Source organism: Rhinoderma darwinii, chromosome 2 (genome assembly GCF_050947455.1).
Source record: "Rhinoderma darwinii isolate aRhiDar2 chromosome 2, aRhiDar2.hap1, whole genome shotgun sequence".
NCBI lineage: Eukaryota > Metazoa > Chordata > Amphibia > Anura > Rhinodermatidae > Rhinoderma > Rhinoderma darwinii.
Window position 1 is genome coordinate 159,797,165 of NC_134688.1, and position 21,908 is coordinate 159,819,072.

The 21,908-nt window shown below is 46.5% G+C and overlaps 1 protein-coding gene across 1 annotated transcript in view; it reads left to right on the forward strand.

Annotated features, from left to right (window-relative positions):
- Positions 1-15,491: 15,491 nt before the first annotated feature.
- Positions 15,492-21,908, forward strand: part of DNAJC3 (DnaJ heat shock protein family (Hsp40) member C3) — a 53,108-nt gene continuing 46,691 nt past the window's right edge. Inside the window, exon 1 of the mRNA XM_075852392.1 lies at positions 15,492-15,686. Within this exon, the coding sequence (XP_075708507.1) occupies positions 15,605-15,686 (82 nt within the window). The 5' untranslated portion in view covers positions 15,492-15,604. The remainder of the gene's footprint in view (positions 15,687-21,908) is intronic.

The window sequence follows — 21,908 nt, forward strand, 5'->3', positions numbered from 1 at the left end:
TATTATGAACCGCAGAAAAATAAGAGTAATCCCTCTCCGTGCTATGTAGAACATGCCAGGCATCGTATAATTCCGCCTTCCATAAACTCTCACCCAATGAGTTGGGTTGTCTTCTCACACTAGAGGTAGTGTCCAGGCTCGTATCCGTTATTGTGTTGAAATCACCACATATAAGGAGTTTTCCTTGCTTCACTTTAGATATGAGACGTAATACCTTATTAAAGAAGCGAATTTGTCCCTTATTAGGAGCATAAACCGACACCACTGTATAAATGACATTATTAAGAGAACATACCAAAATAATATATCGGCCCGCAGTATCTATTTTCTCCTGGATACTTTGGAATGCTATGGTATTTTTTACCACTATGAGAACCCCTCTGGATTTAGAGGCGTAGTGCGATTGGTATATTACTGGGAAGTTAGGGTGTTTGATCCTAACCGCATCTTTCTGGATAATGTGCGTTTCTTGAACGCAGAAAACATCACATGACAAATCACGGGCCTCTGCCCACATGTATGCTCTCTTTTGCGGACTATTAAGACCTTTCACATTAAGGGATGCAATTCTTAACACCATTGGGATGTGTCAATAAGTGCATAGTAAAATTTTTAATATTCACATTTAAGCTTGATGTTACCTGATAACCGACTACTTCCATCATCCCTATACCACATTGCATTCACAGCCATGAATACAAAATTCGTTGATGCATCATTCCACATAATGACTAACAGGAAAAAATAAACAAACATATATAGAAACAAGCTGATATACAAGCAATAAAACAAAATTTTGTTAGACTGTAACAGCATTATAGCCGTCTTATAAGAAAGGGGGTTAGAACAGTCAGTGAGTTTCCTCAAGACTCGGGAGAACCATCCCGAGGAAGCAGCTGTAATATAACGAAAGTACCTCAATGGTGTGGGTGCTTTGGAGAGCCCACAGTGCGCCATCCATCCGTGATACGTTTAGGAGATGTTGGTAGAGGAGCACGCTTTGATGAAAGCGGAATTTTCCATTGGTGCAGTAAAGCAGAGCCCTCTTCCAGCGTTCTAATGATGTGCAGAATATTATTTCGGATGATGAGCAGGCGAACCGGGAAACCCCATTTATATAAAATTTTCTGATCTCTCAATGCAGAAGTAATAGGAGATAATTGGCGTCGAAGTTGCAAGGTTGCAGACGATAGGTCAATATATAGAGTGACCATCTGATAAGGCTCCGGCAGGCGATTCATCTTTCTAGCCGCGTACATCAGGTTTTCCTTAGTTTGGAAAAAATGGACACGAACCAATACATCTCTTGGAACATGTTCCCCTAAATGTTTAGGCCGTGGCACCCGGTGTGCTCTGTCGATAATCAAGTCCTGCAAAGTGCAGTCAGGCAGTAGGCATTTTGCCAGAGACTGTATATACATGGTCAAATTTTGTGGCATAACCGACTCAGGGATACCTCGGAACTTCACGTTATTGCGCCTTGATCTATCCTCCAAGTCTGCGACCTTAGCACGCAACTGTTGTACTTCCGTTTCAAGGCCATAATGAGCGTCTATAAGGTCGTTGTGTGAAGTAGCAAACGACCCAATTTTGGTTTCCACGTGGTTGACCCGGATCTCCACTTCTTGCAAAGAAGTGGAAATAGGATGTATCAGGTTAGCAAACCCTGTTTGCAAAGATTGGCGCAAGGCCTGCAACATATGTTTCATGGTAGCTTCTGTGACCGCCATATTGGAAGCCGGTAACTCATGAAACCGGTCAGGGAGCTCATTTGCCATAGATAGCGGTGGTGAGGGTGTATCTCTCACCTGTGTCAGAAGGGTGTCTTGTAGCTGTATCCTCGGTCTCCGTGATTCAGGACTGCACGGCCGAGGAGATGAAGATGTTGACGAGTTCCCATCTTGTGATCGGCGTCGGACAACGCCCTGTTGTTCTGAGGTAAGTTCCTTCTCGCCTGATAAATGTCGGTCTGTTATACCCTTGACACAAGGAGGCAATACTGCAGTTCTCGGTCTAGGAGGTAAGGATGTACTCCTCCTAGCGTGTACCTCATCCTCATCCTCTCTCCGCTCTGAATGTTCCAGAGCAGGCTCTGAAGTCAGAGACTCCGCTCGTGAGTCTTCTCCGGCGCCTTTTTGGATTCTGCCCGAGGTCGCGGGAAAGAAGAAATCTAGGAGTTTCTCCGGTTTCTTCAGCGGTCTTTTTCTCCTAGGCATCTTGAGGAAGTAGTAAACCGGGTGTAGGCAGAAAGGGAGAGAGCTTAAATCCGTTGAAAGTCGCTTTAGTTGCTTAGTGGTGCAGGAGCTAAGCACTCACACAGCCAGCCCGTTCAGCAGTCAGGCCACGCCCCCCATACAACATTTTTAGAGCACCAAGGGGATTCAGTTTCAAGCACATAACAGATTTATTTTATCACTATTAAAATTTCTGTTGACTCACAATTATTTCATTTTTGATGATAAATTTTACCACCAATTAAAAGGCACAGCAATGGGCACAGTTTGTGCACCCACTTATGCCAATCTTTTTTTATGGAGGAGGGAAGACACTGTTTTTACTGATGATTTGCTTTGCTTTACATGTCACATTTTGTTTTGGGGAAGATACATTGACGATATTCTTATATTTTGGGATGGGGACTAGACATTTTTTCTAGATTTAATGGAAATTCTTAACATCAACACTATAGGGATGAAATTTACTCATTTACATTTTCTTGACTTAAAGGTCTCTCTGGACCCTCGTAGCTGTGTCCACACCGATATTTTTCATAAGGCTACTGTAATGATGGGGGTAAGGAAACAGACAAGTGAGCCCTAATCTACCCGCCACTCAGTCCCTGCCTACTTGCAACGACCCGCCCTAGGCGACGGGGTACAACTGGGCGACAGTCCCTACGCTCAATAAGTGCACGACAGACAAACAGACAAGGGTACACAGAAGCAAGGGAAAAGGGGCAGTTGCCCACGGCAACACCGTGAGCAACAAGAGTGGTGAACGAGCCGAGTCAAAAAAGGAGTGTACGAGGTACCAAACGCAGAGCAGGAGAGTAGTGAACAAGCCTAGTCAAACCAGGAGTGTACGAGGTGCCAAACGCAGAGCAGGAGAGGAGTCAGTAAGCCAGGGTCAATATGAAGCAGGGTCAAATAGCACAAGAAGCTGCAGCAGGGCCAGGAAACAAAACGAGAAGAATCACAAGCAAGGAGGAACAGCTAGCTCCGTCTGGCCAGGCTGTGATAGGCTCTCCCACTCCTAAGCCTGCAATCCTGAGTGGTGGAAGATGGAGTCAGTCTCACAGACATAGAAGCAGGTGCAGACTGATTACCTATGGGCGTAGATACAGAAGCTGTGCCTGGCAGATCCTTAACAGTACCCCCCCCCCCTTTTATGAGGGGCCACCGGACCCTTTCTAGATGGATCTGGTTTATTGGGGAAACGAAGGTGGAACCCCCTGACCAATACCCCAGCGTGATCATCCCGGGCGGGTACCCAAGTCCTCTCCTCAGGCCCGTATCCTCTCCAATGGACCAGGTACTGGAGGGAGCCTTGGACCATCTTGCTGTCCACAATCTTGGCCACCTCGAATTCTACCCCCTCAGGGGTGAGAACGGGGACAGGAGGTTTCCTCGAGGGAGCCAAGGACGGGGAGCAGCGTTTAAGGATGGAGGCATGAAACACGTAGTGTACTCGAAAAGATGGGGGCAACTCCAGTTGGAAGGAGACAGGATTGAGGACTTCAATGACCTTGTACGGCCCTATAAACCGGGGAGCAAACTTCTTGGACGGGACTTTAAGGCGCAAGTTCTTTGACGATAGCCACACCAGATCCCCGACCATAAACAAGGGGTTAGCAGAACGTCTTCTATCTGCCTGAGTTTTTTGTATGTTCTGGGACGCCTCTAGGTTCTTCTGAACCTGGGCCCAGACTGTGTACAGTTCCCGATGAACGACCTCTACCTCGGGATTGTTGGAACTACCAGGTGAAACGGAGGAGAACCGTGGATTAAACCCAAAATTACAGAAAAAAGGGGAGACCCCTGACGAGTTACTGACCCGGTTATTAAGGGAAAATTCGGCGAGGGGAATGAATGAGACCCAATCATATTGACAGTCAGAGATAAAACACCTTAAATATTGTTCTAGAGACTGATTAGTCCTCTCAGTTTGGCCATTAGTTTCAGGATGGAAGGCAGAGGAGAAGGACAGATCAATCTCCAACTTTTTACAGACGGCTCTCCAAAACAATGAAACAAATTGTACCCCTCTGTCAGAAACAATATTGACAGGGACCCCATGGAGATGCAGGATGTGTTTGACAAACAAGGTAGCTAACGTCTTAGCAACCGGTAGTTTTTTGAGGGACACAAAGTGGCACATCTTACTGAAGCGGTCTACTACAACCCACACCACCGACTTGCCTTGAGATGGAGGCAAATCGGTGATAAAATCCATGGAGATATGGGTCCAAGGTCTCTGGGGAATGGGCAAAGAACGTAGTAATCCGCTGGTCGGGACCTGGGAGTCTTGGACCTAGCACAAACCTCACAAGCGGCGACGTAGGACTTAACGTCTTTAGGCAACCCAGGCCACCAATAGTTTCTGGCAATGAGGTGCTTGGTACCCAGGATGCCTGGATGACCAGATAGTGCGGAGTCATGATTTTCCCTAAGTACCCTTAGCCGGAATTGCAGGGGAACAAACAGCTTGTTCTCAGGAAGGTTCCCGGGAGCTGAACCTTGATCAGCCGCAATTTCAGAGACTAAATCAGAATCAATAGAGGAAATGATTATACCTGGAGGCAAAACACAAGCAGGATCTTCCTCCGAAGGAGGGCTGGCCATGAAGCTACGCGACAGTGCATCAGCCTTAATATTTTTAGACCCAGCCCTATAGGTGACCAAAAAGTTGAATCTGGTAAAAAATAACGCCCATCGAGCTTGTCTCGGGTTTAGCCTCCGGGCAGATTCTAGGAAAACCAGATTCTTGTGGTTGGTAAGGACCGTTACCTGGTGCCTAGCCCCCTCCAGGAAGTGGCGCCACTCTTCAAATGCCCATTTAACGGCTAAGAGTTTGCGGTTGCCAATATCATAGTTACTCTTAGTGGGCGAAAACTTCCTGGAGAAGTAGGCACAAGGACAGAGATGGGTGAGGGACCTGGTACCCTGGGACAAGACAGCCCCCACTCCCACCTCGGACGCGTCAACCTCCACGATAAATGGCTCCATTTGGTTGGGCTGAACCAGCACAGGGGCCGAGATAAAGCACTTTTTAAGGATCTCAAAAGCCTGGACAGCCTCAGGAGGCCAGTGGAGGAGATCAGCACCTTTGCGAGTAAGATCCGTAAGAGGCTTAGCGATGACCGAGAAGTTAGCGATAAATCTCCTGTAATAATTAGCGAACCCCAGGAAGCACTGTAACGCCTTCAGGGAGGCAGGTTGGACCCATTCCGCCACAGCCTGGACCTTGGCGGGGTCCATGCGGAATTCATGAGGAGTGAGGATTTGACCCAAAAATGGTATCTCCTGCACCCCAAACACAAATTTTTCGGTCTTAGCAAACAGTTTGTTTTCCCGAAGGGCCTGGAGCACCTTCCTGACATGCTCAATGTGGGAGGACTAGTCCTTGGAAAACACAAGTATGTCATCAAGGTACACTACAAGAAATACCCCCAGGTAGTCTCTTAAAATCGAATTTATGAAATTCTGGAAGACCGCGGGAGAATTACACAACCCAAAGGGCATGACGAGGTATTCGAAATGACCTTCGGGCGTGTTAAACGCAGTCTTCCACTCATCCCCCTCTTTGATGCGGATAAGGTTATAATCCCCCCGTAAATCAAACTTAGAGAACCATTGGGCCCCCTGAACCTGATTGAAGAGATCAGGAATCAAAGGAAGGGGATACTGGTTCCTTACAGTGACCTTATTCAAGTTTCGGTAGTCAATGCATGGCCTAAGACCACCATCCTTCTTCCCTACGAAGAAGAAGCCAGCACCTACCGGAGAAGTAGAGGGGCGAATGTAACCCTTGGCCAGGCATTCCTGGATATACTCTCTCATGGCTTCACGTTCGGGACAAGAGAGATTAAATATCCTACCCTTAGGGAGCTTAGCTACTGGTACCAAATCAATTGCGCAATCGTATTCTCTATGAGGAGGTAACACTTCGGAGGCCTCTTTAGAGAAAACATCAGCGAAGTCCTGAACAAACTCAGGTAGAGTGTTCACCTCCTCAGGGGGAGAAATAGAATTAACAGAAAAACATGACGTCATGCATTTATTACCCCATTTGGTAAGATCCCCAGTATTCCAGTCAAACGTGGGGTTATGCAACTGCAACCAGGGAAGGCCTAAACCAAATCGGACGATAATCCCTGCATCACCAGTACAGAGCACTGCTACAAATGCATGGAACCAACAAGGAGTTTAAAAACAGGTGTATGCTGTGTAAAATAACCATTAGCAAGAGGAGTGGAGTCGATACCCACTAGCGGGACAGGTTTAGGCAAATCAATCAATGGCATTGCTAGAGACATAGCAAATTCCACAGACATAATATTAGCAGAAGACCCTGAATCCACAAAGGTACTGCCGGTAGCAGACCTACCACCAAAAGAGACCTGAAAGGGAAGCAAGATTTTATTACGTTTCATATTTACGGGAAATACCTGTGCGCCCAAGTGACCTCCCCGATGGTCACTTAGGCGCGGAAGTTCCTCCGGCTGCTTATTCTTACGCCTAGGACATTTGTTCACTTGATGCTTGTCATCCCCACAGTAGAAGCAGAGACCATTCTTCCTGCGGAACTCTCTTCGTTGTTGGGGGCACACGGAGGCCCCGAGTTGCATAGGTACCTCCGAGTCTTCCGTGGAAGAACGAAGCAACGGAACCTCGGGAGGCATCATGGGGGAGTCAGAGGAGAAAACACAAAAACGTTCAAGTCGTCGTTTCCTGAGACGTTGGTCAAGTCGTACCGCTAAAGCCATAACTTGATCTAGGGAGTCAGAAGAGGGATAGCTAACTAGCAGGTCTTTCAGGGCGTTCGACAGACCCAATCTAAACTGGCACCTTAAGGCAGGGTCATTCCACCGAGAAGCTACACACCACTTCCTAAAGTCAGAACAATACTCCTCAACAGGTCTCTCACCCTGACGTAAGGTCACCAGCTGACTCTCGGCAAAGGCAGTCTTGTCAGTCTCGTCATAAATGAGCCTGAGAGCAGAAAAGAAAAGATCAACGGAGGAAAGTTCAGGGGCGTCAGGAGCCAAGGAGAAGGCCCATTCTTGGGGCCCGTCCTGGAGCCGGGACATAATTATACCCCCCCCCCCCCCCGCTGGCTCTCAGAACTAGAAGAGTGGGGCTTTAAGCGAAAATAGAGCCTATAACTCTCCCGAAAGGAGAAAAAAGTCTTCCGGTCCCCTGAGAACCGGTCAGGCAACTTGAGGTGGGGTTCAAGAGGTGAGGTGAGGGGCACTACCAGGGTAGCATCAGGCTGGTTGTCCCTCTGAGCCAGGGCCTGGACCTGTAGGGAGAGGCCCTGCATTTGCTGAGCCTGGGTCTCAAGGGGGTCCATAATAGTGTCAGGGACCAGGGTAGAATAGGTATATGAGCTTGTGATTATGTAATGTTGGGGTAGGGAGACAGACAGGTGAGCCCTAATCTACCCGCCACTCAGTCCCTGCCTACTTGCAACAACCCGCCCTAGGCGATGGGGTACAACTGGGCGACGGTCCCTACACTCAATAGGTGCACGACAGACAAACAGACAAGGGTACAAAGAAGCCGGGGAAATGGGGAAGTTGCCCACGGAAACACCGTGAGCAACAAGCGAGGTGAACGAGCCGAGTCAAAGTAGGAGATGAGCGAGGTACAAAAACGCAGAGCAGAAGAGTGGTCAGTAAAGCCAAGGTAAATAACAAGCAGAGGGTCAGTAGTTCAAGAAGCTGCAGCAGGGCCAGGAAACCAGCAGAGAAGAATCACAAGCAAAGGAGGAACAGGAAAGGCAGGTATAAATAGACAGAGGGCGGGAGCTAGCTCCGTCTGGCCAGGCTGTGATAGGCTCTCTCATTCCTAAGCCTGCCATCCTGAGTGGTGGAAGATGGAGTCAGTCTCACAGACATAGAAGCAGGTGCAGACTGATTACCTATGAGCGCTGACACAGAAGCTGTGTCTGGCAGATCCTTTACACTATGTCCGCCTATATTAAGGAGAATTTGGAGAGGGGCTTCATACGAAAATCCTCAACCCCGGCCGGGTTCTTCTTCGTCGACTACCGGGGTCTCAACCAGATCACGGTCAAAAATAGATATACGTTGTCTGTGTTGTGATCTATCTCAATGAGATCTTAATATTTTTCTCCAGACCCGACGACTCATCAGAGACATGTCTGTCAAGTTTTGTTGCGATTAAAGGAGAAATCGCCTGGATATGCCAAGCTGGAGAAGTGCGTGTATGAGAGAAATGCTCTACCCTTCCTGGGCTACATCATCTCGGATCAAGGCCTCAAGATGGATCCTGAGAAGGTAAAGACTGTCCTGGAATGGCCACCTCCTCAAGGCTTAAGGTCCATACAGCGTTTCCTGGGATTCGACAAATTTCCACCAGCAGTTCATGCTAAACTTCTCACTGACTGCTCCCATCTCCACCCTCACCAAAAAAGGTATGATCACCAAGGTGTGGACTCCATAAGCGGAATCCGCATTTAATAGCCTGAAGAGTGCCTTCACGTCCGGCTCTACCCTCCATCATCCTGATGTATCTCGACAGTTTTCATTGGAGGTGGACACTTCCTTTGTTGGTGCTGGCGTACTTCTGTTCCAGAGAGGTCCTAAGGGCAAGGCAATGGTATGTGGCTATTACTCTAAACTTTTCTCTTCCGCAGAGCGCAACTACTCGATTGGGGATCGGGAGTTACTGGTCATCAAATTGACCCTGGAGGAGTGAAGGCATGTACTAGAGGGCACAGTTCATCCCATCCTGACATTTACTGACCACAAGAACCTCACCTATCTCCAGACGGCCCAACGACTGAAACTCCATCAAGCCAGGTGGTCGCTGTTCTTTGCCCGGTTCCAGTTTGAGCTCCACTACCGTCCTCCTGACAAGAATGTGAGGGCCGATGCCTTGCCCAGGTCGTTCGAGACATAGGACACCATGGAGTCTCCACAAAATATCACTTATCCGTCCTGCAAGTAAGAGACATCCCTCCGGGGAGGACTTTTGTGCGCTTGGCAGACAGAAGGAGAATCATTTGCTGGGGACACAACTCCAGACTGGCAGGTCACGCTGCCCGTAAAACCCGAGACCTGATTGCCCATCATTTCTGGTGGCCCACACTGCCCAAAGACATCATGGACTTTGTCTCGTCCTGCAAGGTGTGCACGGCTAACACGATTGTTCACTCCAAGCCTGCTGGTCTGCTCCAGCCACTGCCCGTGCCCAATGCTCCCTGGCAGCATATAGCTATGTATTTTGTCACGGACCTGCCTCCCTCTGCTGGATACAGTATGGTCTGGGTGGTGGACCGATTCTCGAAGATGGCTCATTTCGTTCCGCTGACCGGTCTACCTTCTGCTTCTCGACTGGCCGATCTCTTCATCCAACATATCTTCCACCTGCATGGCTTACCTCTGCATATCGTGTCAGATCGGGGGGTTCAGTTCACCTAGAAATTTTGGAGAGCCCTCTGCAAACTCCTTAATGAAAAGTTGGACTTTTCCTCAGCCTACCATCCCCAGTCCAATGGTCAAGTCGAGAGGATGAACTAAATCATTGAGAACTATCTATGACACCTCATCTCCAGGCAGCATGATGACTGGGTCCAGCTTCTTCCTTGGGCCGAGTTCTCCTATAACAACCAGACAAGTGAGTCCACTGCTTCTACACCGTTCTTTATTGTCTACGGCCAACATCCACTAATTCCTCTCCCGGTGTCCAGGGACGTAGCGTCCAAGGTGCCTGCAGCTGATTCTGCATTCAGGGACTTCCTACAGATCTGGCAGCAACCCGATCCTCTATTCTGCCGGCGGTCGACTTCATGAAGCGAAAGGCAGAGTGTTTTCCGTTCCAGTTGTTATCCGTGCCCTGTTACCTGTATCCCGTGCTGTGTTCCGGTTCCTGTGCCTACTAGTTTGAGTCGTGTCTACTACACCTGCTGTTGCCTTGCAACGTCCTGTGTCATCTGTCTCGTCCAGAGGGATTCTCCACGTCTGGCGCAACCTGCGGCACCTGCTGTCATCTGCCACGTCCTGTGTCATCTGCCACGTCCAGAGAGATTCGCCACATCTGGCACAACCTGCAGTCATCCACCACGTCTGGCGTTACCTGCTGCACCCACCTCCATTCGTGCCAGAGCTGTGGCCATTGTCTGGACTATCCAGATACACTTATGCGGGACTTTGTATTTCTGGGGTTCCCTGTTGTTTGGCCAGCTGCCTCCCTGCTACGGCGGTGCGGCCTATTGGGTCCACAAACCCACATACCGTGACACTCAGTACATAAATACAATACCAGAACCAAGCTCAGTACATATACAGTGGAGGAAATAAGTATTTGATCCCTTGCTGATTTTGTAAGTTTGCCCACTGTCAAAGTCATGAACAGTCTAGAATTATTAGGCTAGGTTAATTTTACCAGTGAGAGATAGATTATATAAAAAAAAAATAAGAAAATCACATTGTCAAAATTATATATATTTATTTGCATTGTGCACAGAGAAATAAGTATTTGATCCCCTACCAACCATTAAGAGTTGAGCCTCCTCCAGACCAGTTACACGCTCCAAATCAACTTGGTGCCTGCATTAAAGACAGCTGTCTTAAATGGTCACCTGTATAAAAGACTCCTGTCCACAGACTCAATTAATCAGTCTGACTCTAACCTCTACAACATGAGCAAGACCAAAGAGCTTTCTAAGGATGTCAGGGACAAGATCATAGACCTGCACAAGGCTGGAATGGGCTACAAAACCATAAGTAAGACGCTGGGTGAGAAGGAGACAACTGTTGGTGCAATAGTAAGAAAATGGAAGACATACAAAATGACTGTCAATCGACATTGATCTGGGGCTCCATGCAAAATCTCACCTCGTGGGCTATCCTTAATCCTGAGGAAGGTGAGAGCTCAGCCGAAAACTATACGGGGGGAACTTGTTAATGATCTCAAGGCAGCTGGGACCACAGTCACCAAGAAAAACATTGGTAACACATTACGCCGTAATGGATTAAAATCCTGCAGTGCCCGCAAGTCCCCCTGCTCAAGAAGGCACATCTACAGTCCCGTCTGAAGTTTGCAAATGAACATCTGGATGATTCTGAGAGTGATTGGGAGAAGGTGCTGTGTTCAGATGAGACTAAAATTGAGCTCTTTGGCATTAACTCAACTCGCCGTTTTTGGAGGAAGAGAAATGCTGCCTATGACCCAAAGAACACCGTACCCACTGTCAAGCATGGAGGTGGAAACATTATGTTTTGGGGGTGTTTCTCTGCTAAGGGCACAGGACCACTTCACCGCATCAATGGGAGAATGGATGGAGCCATGTACTGTCAAATCCTGAGTAACAACCTCCTTCCCTCCACCAGGACATTAAAAATGGCACGTGGCTGGGTCTTCCAGCACGACAATTACCCGAAACATACAGCCAAGGCAACAAAGGAGTGGCTCAAAAAGAAGCACATTAAGGTCATGGAGTGGCCTAGCCAGTCTCCAGACCTTAATCCCATCGAAAACTTATGGAGGGAGCTGAAGATCCGAGTTGCCAAGCGACAGCCTCGAAATCGTAATGATTTACAGATGATCTGCAAAGAGGAGTGGGCCAAAATTCCATCTAACATGTGTGCAAACCTCATCATCAACTACTAAAAATGTCTGACTGCTGTGCGTGCCAACAAGGGTTTTGCCACCAAGTATTAAGTCTTGTTTGCCAAAGGGATCAAATACTTATTTCTCTGTGCACAATGCAAATAAATATATATAATTTTGACAATGTGATTTTTTTTATTTTTTTTTATATAATCTATCTCTCACTGGTAAAATTAACCTAGCCTAAAAATTCTAGACTGTTCATGTCTTTGACAGTGGGCAAACGTACAAAATCAGCAAGGGATCAAATACTTATTTCCTGCACTGTATACACCAGAACCAAGCTGCTCAGTACATATATACCGCACCAGAACAAAGCACAGTACATACATACAGCAGCAGAACCAAGCTGAGTACATATATTTATACAGCTCCAGAACCAAGCTCAGTACATATATACAGTACCAGAACAAGGCTCAATACATATATACAGCTCCAGAATCAAAGAATCAAGCTCAGTACATATATACAGCACCAGAACAAAGCTGAGTACATATGTACAACGCCAGAACCAAGCTTAGTACATAAATACAGCACCAGCACAAATACAGCTCAATTTAGTGCAACCCCTGTTGCCGACGCTGATTGTTAGGGCAGCAGGCGGCCCACTGTTCACCTTGCCCATGTGGCATTTGCCAGAACTGCCAGATGGCCAGTCCGGCCCTGATGAAAGGTCAGGTGTTGTTAATACTGTTAAACCATTGGCTAATAGAAGGTGGAGTTGTAGGAAGGGATGTGTGCCCTGTCTGCATACTCGGTGCATTTCTATGTATAGTGATTTCACAGTGATTTTTTTGTTGTTGTAGTAAGCGATAAAAACTCCACTAGCATAAATATCTTGAGAATTTTCTTGTGAAAAGAAACGTTTACATCGGGCAATGATTGGGCGAATGAGTGTTTGTACGAACATGTCACGCTGTAAACATGACACACTTGTTTATTGGCTGATCGCATCTTTTATGCGGTCTATAAAATCATCTTTGTAAACGGGGGATGTGCTGCTGACAATACCCAGACTGCATTCCTCCCAACCACCGCGGATCCAGTGCGACAGTCACGGATTCTGTTCTATGGGGGCATTATACTGTGTAGGGGCACTACAGTTATGATACTGTGTGGGGAGGCACTATGAAGGGATTATAATAGGTGGGGAGGCACTATGGGGCATGATACTGTGTGTAAGGCGCTATAGGGGCATGATACAGTGTGGGGGCACTATGGGGGGAGTTTTACTGTATGGGGCAGGTTACTGTGTTGGGGGCTCTATGGGGGAATTATACGGTTTGGTCAGGCACTATAGGGGCATTATACTGTGTCGGGCACTATGTTGTGTGCGAGGAGCACTACGGGAACATAATACTGTGTGGGGGGACAATTCTGCGTGGGAGCACTATGGGGGCATGACACTGAGTTGGGGGCACTAAGGAAGTATCATCACTATGAGGGAGCACTGTTAGGGCTTGTCCACACGTTGCGTAATTGCTATGTTTTTTCTGTCTGGAATTGCAGACGGAAAAAAAGCAGAATACAGTATCAGCAAAGTGGATGAGATTGAACAAATCTCATCCACACGCTGCGTAAATACTGAGCAGAAAAAACGGTCAGAAATTGACTTGCGGTGCGGAAATTTATTCCGCAGCATGTCAATTGTATTTGAATAAACGCTGTTTATTTGTTGCGGTAATTCCCCATTGAATTCAATGGGGAGCTAAATCCCGCAACAAATAGCAGTTGTTGCGGTTTTTGCAGTGGGTTCGCAGCGATCCCGCCGCAAAAAAAGTTGGGTGTTCCTCCCTCCATGACGTTTTATCCCATGTGACCGCTGCAGCCAATCACACGCTGTAGCGGAGGTCCTCTGGGATGAAACGTCATCGCAGGAGGCCGGCCTGGGAGATGTCAGAAGGCCAGCCTCCTGGTATGAAGCTTCATCAAAGGTGACTGCTGCTACAGCCAATCACAGGCTGCAGCGGTCTACTGGGAAGAAAAATCATCTCAGGAGCCTGGCCTGCTAAGTGCTGTAGTTTTCCACAGTAGTCATTCCAAGCGATAAACTGCACCACAGTTCCCTGCGGCGCACAGGACGTATACGCTGCGCGTTTTTACACAGCGTATACATCCAGCCTGTGTGCCATACAAAGAGGGCACTATGAAAGTGTGCGGGGCACAGATGAGAACTATTACTGTTTGTTACCCAAAAGAGGGCACTATTACTGTGTGGGGCACAAAGGGAATTAGAGGCGGGGCTTAAAGAGGATCTGTCACCACATTATAAGTGCCCTATCTCCTACATAAGGAGATTGGCGCTATAATGTAGGTGACAGTAATGCCTTTTATTTAAAAAAAACAATCTATTTTTACCACTTTATTAGCGATTTTTAGCTTTATGCTAATGAGTTGCTTAATGCCCAAGTGGGCGTATTTTTACTTTAGACCAAGTGGGCGTTGTACAGAGGAGTGTATGACGCTGACCAATCAGCCTCATGCACTCCTCTCCATTAATTTACACAGCAGCATCGCGTTCTTACTAGAACACGATGTGCTGCCACATACACAGACATTAACCAAGTGTCCTGATAATGAATATACATGACCTCCAGCCAGGACGTCATGTGTATTCAGAATCCTAACACTTCTGAATCTTTTGTGTGAGATTTCCAGCAAGGGAAACGAAATCTCGTTTACATCGTAATCTCGCGAGATTACGCGTGGTTTGCTGGAATCTCACAGAAAAGATTCAGAAGTGTCAGGATTCTGACTACACATGACGTCCAGGCTGGAGGTCATGTATATTCATTATCAGGACACTTGATTAACGTTAGTGTATGTGGCTGCACATCGCGTTCTAGTAAGAGCACGATGCTGCTGTGTAAATGAATGGAGAAGAGTGCATGACGCTGATTGGTCACTGATTGGTCAGCGTCATACACTCCTCTGTACAAAGCCCACTTGGTCGAAAGTAAAAACACGCCCACTTGGGCATTAAGAAACTCATTAGCATAAAGCTAAAAATCGCTAATAAAGTGGTTTAAAATAGATAGTTTTTCTAAATAAAAAGCATTACTGTCACCTACATTATAGCGCCGGTCTCCTTATATAGGAGATAGGGCACTTATAATGTGGTGACAGAGCCTCTTTAACATTGAAAAAATGTGCTGCGGCTGGATTGTCTCTATCATTGGATGTTGGTAAATATGAACTGTATGGGGACATTGTACAGTCTAAATCGAAAGGGTCTTTAATCGAGTGCCGATCGAACTATTACAGCCAGAAATGTGTCCGTGTAAATTAGGCATAAGAGATTATTATAGTGTCTGCCCTGCCTGCAGATAGCCCACTCCCACATGATCACACATGTTCACATCGCTCCTGTAGTCTGCTCAATAGCGCCTCCATGAGCATCAGGATAGAACTAGTATGAGACGTGAAGAATACTCGGCCATGACGTAATTATATGTCAGGAGTGTGAGACGGAGAAGTCGTGATTTTCTTGCCAGAGCAACTTGCCGGAAGCAGAGGTGAAGACGGTGCGCACGACAGTCGGCTCCTCCTCTCTCTCCAGCCAACGCTCCACGTTCCCCAATAGGTGGGGAAGGGCGGGGATAGCTTCTTTCCGTCCAATCAGAGCTCACCACGACCAGCGCTGAACTTACTGGGAACTAGTTGAAGTGGAGCAGGACAATTCCCTGTCATAGTGTACATCGGGTCGAGCGGCGTCCGTATAAACACGTAGTGCCGGCACAAGCAGCATGGTGGCCCCCGGCGCCTGTGCCCACAAGCTCCTGTCCTTCTTCCCCTTCCTGCTTGTCCTGTTTGATCTGCAGTATGAAGGTAAGTGAGGAGGCTGTGCTCACACAGCACTGGGCCATGGCAGTCCTGTCACAGGGGCTGTGTATTATCCATAGGCCGGTTATAGCATAGTCCTATGTTCTGTCATGCCAGGCTGTGTCTGTGGGCATGAATCTGCCGTATACACATGGGTCAATTAACCCCATGATATTTACCATACATGTTCTTCATTCTTAAAGTGATACACACAATTGTAAATTGTGGGAAATCTTCAACTGTAGAACATGGATTTATCTTTTGGTGAAGAAACGATCATTATTTTCCTTTCTTTATGGATAATGTTCTGCTACGTAGGACTGACTGAAGGTGCTAAGGCAGATTTATTAAAAAAATATATAAATATTTGGGGGGCATAGTCTAAGACAATGTCACAAAACAAAATATTTATGTTTATAAGTCTAGAGACTATTGTATCACAGACCGCTCCTGTCCTGAACAGCTGGAGAGAGAATACCATAGATACTGATGGGGTACATACATACAGATTGTTACCCACAGTCCCCATTTTACAGCTCTATATCGATATAATCTACATAAAAAGGTGAGAAACTTTGTAAATACTTTGCATTATTTATCTTGTACTAATCCTGAGTAACCGCTTGTTTTGTAGTCTGGAGCTGCATTCACAATTCTGCTTAATAGAACAGTCAGCAAGCCTGTTTTCAGATGAATTCATAACAGCTTAGCGGAACTTTTTTCAACCTCAGATTACTGTACAGTGCCTGGAGTAAAGACTATACTTACCAGAGGGCAAATCACCAGGGCAAGTTCTGCAGAAATTGAACCAGCAAGACATATTGGAAGATTTCAGCTCTGAAGCCAGTAGAATTATAAATGCACCTCTTGGCTATAATACGGGCTGTAACTCCATATCAGTACAGGATAAGTTCTGAACTGTATGTACAAAGCTACTCAATTTACGGTATGTTGATTATTTCTATATGTAAACCATAAAATAAAGTTTGAATGTAAAGATACGATTATAAGGAGTTCTTTAGCGTATTGGTTAAATGAGTACTAAATGTTTTTAGTAAGCACAAATTAAAATTTGGGTCCCTGAGCTTAGACCTTGAGAGCCACAGCCAATGGCGGATCATCATATGGGTGAACTGCACATAATCTTAAAAACGACTATAAGAACAATGCAGCGTGCTAGCGCTGTTGACGGCCACTGCGGAGAGGAGAAGGAGGGGCAGGGAGAGCAATTTCAGGGGCGGGCTGGGCCGGGATAGTGCTAGATAGGCTAGCAGACACTACACACGCCTGCTAGTGGTAGTACATGCCTCTCTAATACTGCACGTGCCGCCAGTGAGGAACAGGAGAGCGCTCCCTTTACAAACAGGTCTAAAGAGAAGCATGGCGCTGAGGTTAGTGGTACTGCCCATTCATCCTCCGGCCCCTAACTAACATTAAAGTAACTGGCTGACGCTGGGGGGGGGATCTAACTGACTGCAGTGGGCTCTATGGGAGGTATAATAATCCCCCCCCCCCTTAGAGCCCTCAGCAGTCAGATGCTCAACCTCCCCATGCAGTAAAACTTCTGTGTGCTCTATGGGGAGGATTATTCCCTACTTCATAGAGCCCTCTGATATCGGTTAGATGGCTAGACCCCCTCTTGCAGTATATATCCCCCCTGCATAGAGCAGTAGTTATATTTCAAGGGGAGGTCAGATTGTCTGACTGACTGCTGAGGGCTCTATGGGAGGGTTTGACTGACTGCTGAAGTCTCTATGGGTGGATACCCCCCCCCCCCTACAGAGCCGTCAGATGCTCAGACCCCCCCCATAGAGCCCTCAACAGTCAGTCAGACAATCTGACCACCCCATGCAATATAATCCCCCCCCCCCCCCCCCCCAATACAGCCCTTAGTAGTTGTTTTACTGCAAGGGGATGGGTGTCTAACTTCTTAAAGGGTAACTAAATTTCTAAAAATACTTTTGACATGTCAAAGTGAAATGTCAAGTTTTGGTGGGGTTGCGGGCACTGAGACTGCCACCGATTGATAAAACAAAGTGGCAGAAGCGCTCGGCTTAGCGCTGTGCCGCTTAGTTTCTTATCGGCTTTTCTCGGAAAGCATAGTGAGTGGTGTATGAACTCCTAGACTTTCTATTCAGACTGTACACCGCTCCGAGGAATGCCGATCAGAAACAAAGTAGCACAGCATTCAACCAAACAAATCTCATCCATACGTAAATGATCAGTGGAAAAAAACACTCAGAAATTTACCTGCGGTGCGTTTTTTTAAAAAATCCGCAGCATGTCAACTGTATTTGTGTAATCGCTGCTTTTTTGTTGTGGGCATTTGAAGTCAATCTGGAGGTATAACCTGCAACAAACAGATGTTGCGATTTTTTTGCGGCAGAAACGCGCCCATTCCGCCGCAAAAAGTGCAACTAAAACAATAAACCTTACCCAGAATTCTGTGTTTCTCCGTCCAGGCTGACCTCCTGTGATGACGTTTCATCCCATGTGACCGCTGCAGCCAATCACAGGGTGCAGCAGTCACATGTGATGTGTCATGTTGGGTGCGTGGACCCACTGGGCCGTATCGCCTTAGCGGTATAGCAGCTGGCCAACAGGACACAGGTCAAAGTCTATAGTTCAAATAGGTGTACCTGTGGCACCTTCGGACAGCAGCAAGACAGGCTCGGATGAGACTTTGGCAGCAGGCAGACAGCAGGCGTGGTGTGACAGGACAGGCGTAGTACTTGGCACAGCTCGACTCCAACTCCTATTCGGCGCTTGGTTCTGGATAGCATGGGATACAGGTAGCAGGAACGGGAACACTGGGAGCTAGAAAACACTAAGGGACAATTTGCAGAGACAAACCTAGGTAACAACAACGCTCAGGCAATGCAGGGAGGGGCTGGGCCCCTCTTATACTCCAGGGTGCTCATGGGCTAATTTGGTCTTTAATTCAGGAGTCTTCTGAGGAGGAGATGGGGACCTACGCTCACTGATCCGTGGCCGTCAGGAGGTAAGCAAACCTGGCGGCCCCCGGCCATTGGTATTACTGCATGAAAGGTCATCCTAGGAGACAGGACGGCAGAGGTACGCGTCGCCCTGGCTACTTAAGTATGAAACTTTTTATGTGTGTGTGTGTAGTTATCCGAAGCAGACATTCCAAACAAAAAACTGCACCTCTATTTGGTGCGTTTTTTCGGCCAAAATACCTTGCGGCGCCCAGGGCAGTTACGCCGTGTGCTTTAAGCAGCGTATCCGCCCTGTGTAAACAACCCTAACGGAGTGTCAACTTTTTTTATTAGTCTTCCTAGAGGACTTGAACCAGCGATTGTTGGATCGCTTGCATAATATACTGCAATGCGAATGTATTGCAACATATCGTGATTCTGACGGGCTCCTATTAAGCCTCCGGCAGGGCTTATTGGGAGTACAAAGATGGTAGACCTTGGGGCCTTCATTAGGCCCCCAGGCTGCCATGACAACCATGGGCACTCTGCATTGTGGGTGGGTGATGGATTATCAGAGTGCTCTGCCCCCCTGTTTCTAACAGTTTAGATGCCACAGCTGCTATTGACCACATCTAAGGGGTTAAATCAGCGGGATACTGCTTGTTACACTGAAGTGTCGGCTGTAACGTACAACCAACATGCTCGTTCTATGGAGCCCACTCCATAATAACCCCCCCCCCCCCAATGACATCCGCTGTGTTTAGATACGGCGGATGTCGGGAAGGGGTTAAAGGGAAGGTGTTACGGGAAACATTTTTTTTATGTTTTTGCTTTTAATATGTTATTAAAATTAATTTTATTTTTGTGTTACTTTTTCATTCTTTTACTTCTCTATGGGGGCTGTCATTTTTTTTTTTTTTCATCTCTGTATGTGTCGATTAACGACACATACAGAGATGGAATACGGCACATACATCCCCATAGAGAATGCGAACGGGAGCCGTTCCGTTCACTATAGCGTACGCCGACTGTGGGAACGGCGCATGCGCCGCTCCCACACAGTCCAAAAGGAAGGTCTTCGGCCGAGCGACATCCGGCGCCATTTTCACGTGGACCGGAAGTCGCGGCCGGACAGTAAGATGACTACTTCCGGTCGCTGCTTCCGTCCATATGTTCAGAAGCAAGGACAGGGAGCGGAGCCAGCGGAAGCGGCAGGAGCAGGTAAGTTATTTCTGTGTATGTTTGTGTTTTACAGTGTGATTACCACTGTATGTAAGCCTACTACACTGTGCATTCGCTCAGAAAATGGCGGCACACAGTGTAGGAGGTTTGAACATTCAACCCCCTCCTTTCTCCTTGCACTAGCCAGGATAAAGGACAGGGAATTCTGTGAGCTCACTAGAGCGAGTGTGTGTTCTCCAATTTTGCAGCATAAAGCAATGAGGTTGCTTTACCACATGCCAATGCTGCAATTTTTTGAATTGCTCCCTCTAGTGACCAGCACATGGAAATGTTCTAAATTAGAATCTAATTTCTAATATTTCCTGACTTGTGTAAAAATTTTAAAAATTAGAACCATGTTTAATAATTGATATACTAACAGTTTAACTAAAAAAATAAAAAAAAACATTTTCTAGAGACACATTCCCTTTAAGGTATTGTATATGATGGACAATTTATTTACAAGTGTTGAAGTTGTGTAAATATGAATGTTAAAGGTATAGTCCAGGCACAGATGGGTAAGTCATCAGCATATGTTCGGTGGGGGTCTGAAACCCGGATGAATATATAGTATTCGGAACCAGAAGCAGATGGCTTTGTACACTGCATAGCAGCCGTGCTGCAGAACAACCGACTACAGCTCGGCCGCTGTTCTGTGACTGGAGCCATTTGCTTCCGGCATGAATATCCGGTGTCGGACCCCCACCGATCATATATTGATGGCCTATCCTGTAGATAGGTCATCATTTTATTTGTGCCTGGACAACCCCTTTAAATAAATATTCTGGGGTAATATGTTATTCCTAGTGAAGGGCCTGAGGGGGTTGAGGTGCACTAGGCATAACACAGTGTATCAGTTTTGCCCAAAATACATCTTTATTCATTCTAAGTGTGAGTTTTTATGAGAGTGGGTAAATGGATAAATCCTAATGAAAAGTCTGTGTACATAAATGTGTGAAAATGATAATTATAAAAATTGGGAGTTTGGTTGAAAAGCAGTTAATCTAGACTTCTTCTTTGGCATCTTTTTTTGTTAGATAACATGTTTTAAAGGAATATTTCCATCTTTGGTATGTATGGCATGTTTATATGATATGCCATGAATGTCTGAAAGATGTAGGTCCCGGTTCCGTATCTAGGCGGAGACTCGGTGGCAAAGTGGCAGGGATTACGAAAACTGAGCTAAGATTTTTTTTGGACTTTCAAGTTCCGGAAAACAGTGTAGCTTGCTGTGCTACGCTGTTTCCATAGAAGAATAAGAAAGGGATAAAGTAAAACTTATTTACTTATTCTCCTTTTGGGACCTATCCCAGTTTAAAAAAAAACCAAAAAAAACACTACTTTGTGAACCCGGTCTATGTACTTTTCCCATCTGGTTGCTTTCTTGCCAATGATTGTCTCATAGAAGGTACAGTGCTGTGAAACAGTGTTTGCCCCTCACACAATTTCTTAAATTTTTGTTGATTTGTCACATTTATATGTTTCCCATCATCTAACTTTTAATATATGATAAAGTCAACACAAGTAAACACAATGCAGGATTTCAATGATTATTCCATTTATTAAGTTTAAAGATTTATTCAAAACCTATGTCACCCACGTGAAAGTAATTGCCCCCTAAACCTAATAACTGGTTGTGCCAGCCTTGGCAGTAACCAGTTTAATCAGACGTTTGCGAGAACTTGTGATGAGTCTTTTTTATCGCTGTGGAGGAATTCGGCCCATTCTTCTTTGCAGAATTGTTTTAATTCGGATACATTGGAGGGTTTTTAAAACTGAACGTCCCGTTTAAGGTCTCGCCACAGTATCTCAAAGGGACTCAAGTCAGGACCTTGACTCGGCCGCTCCAAAGCCTTAATTTTATTTATTTTGAGGCATTCAGAGGTGGACTTGTGCGCTTCAGATCATTGTCCTGCTGCATATCCCAACTAAGCCTGTGCTTTAGGTCCCGAACTTACAGACAGACATTGCGATAACCCATGTCTTCCAAAAAGTTCCACCTTTTGACTCATCAGTCCACAGATTATCATCCCAAAAGACTTGGGGGTCATCTAGATGTTGTTTGGCAAGT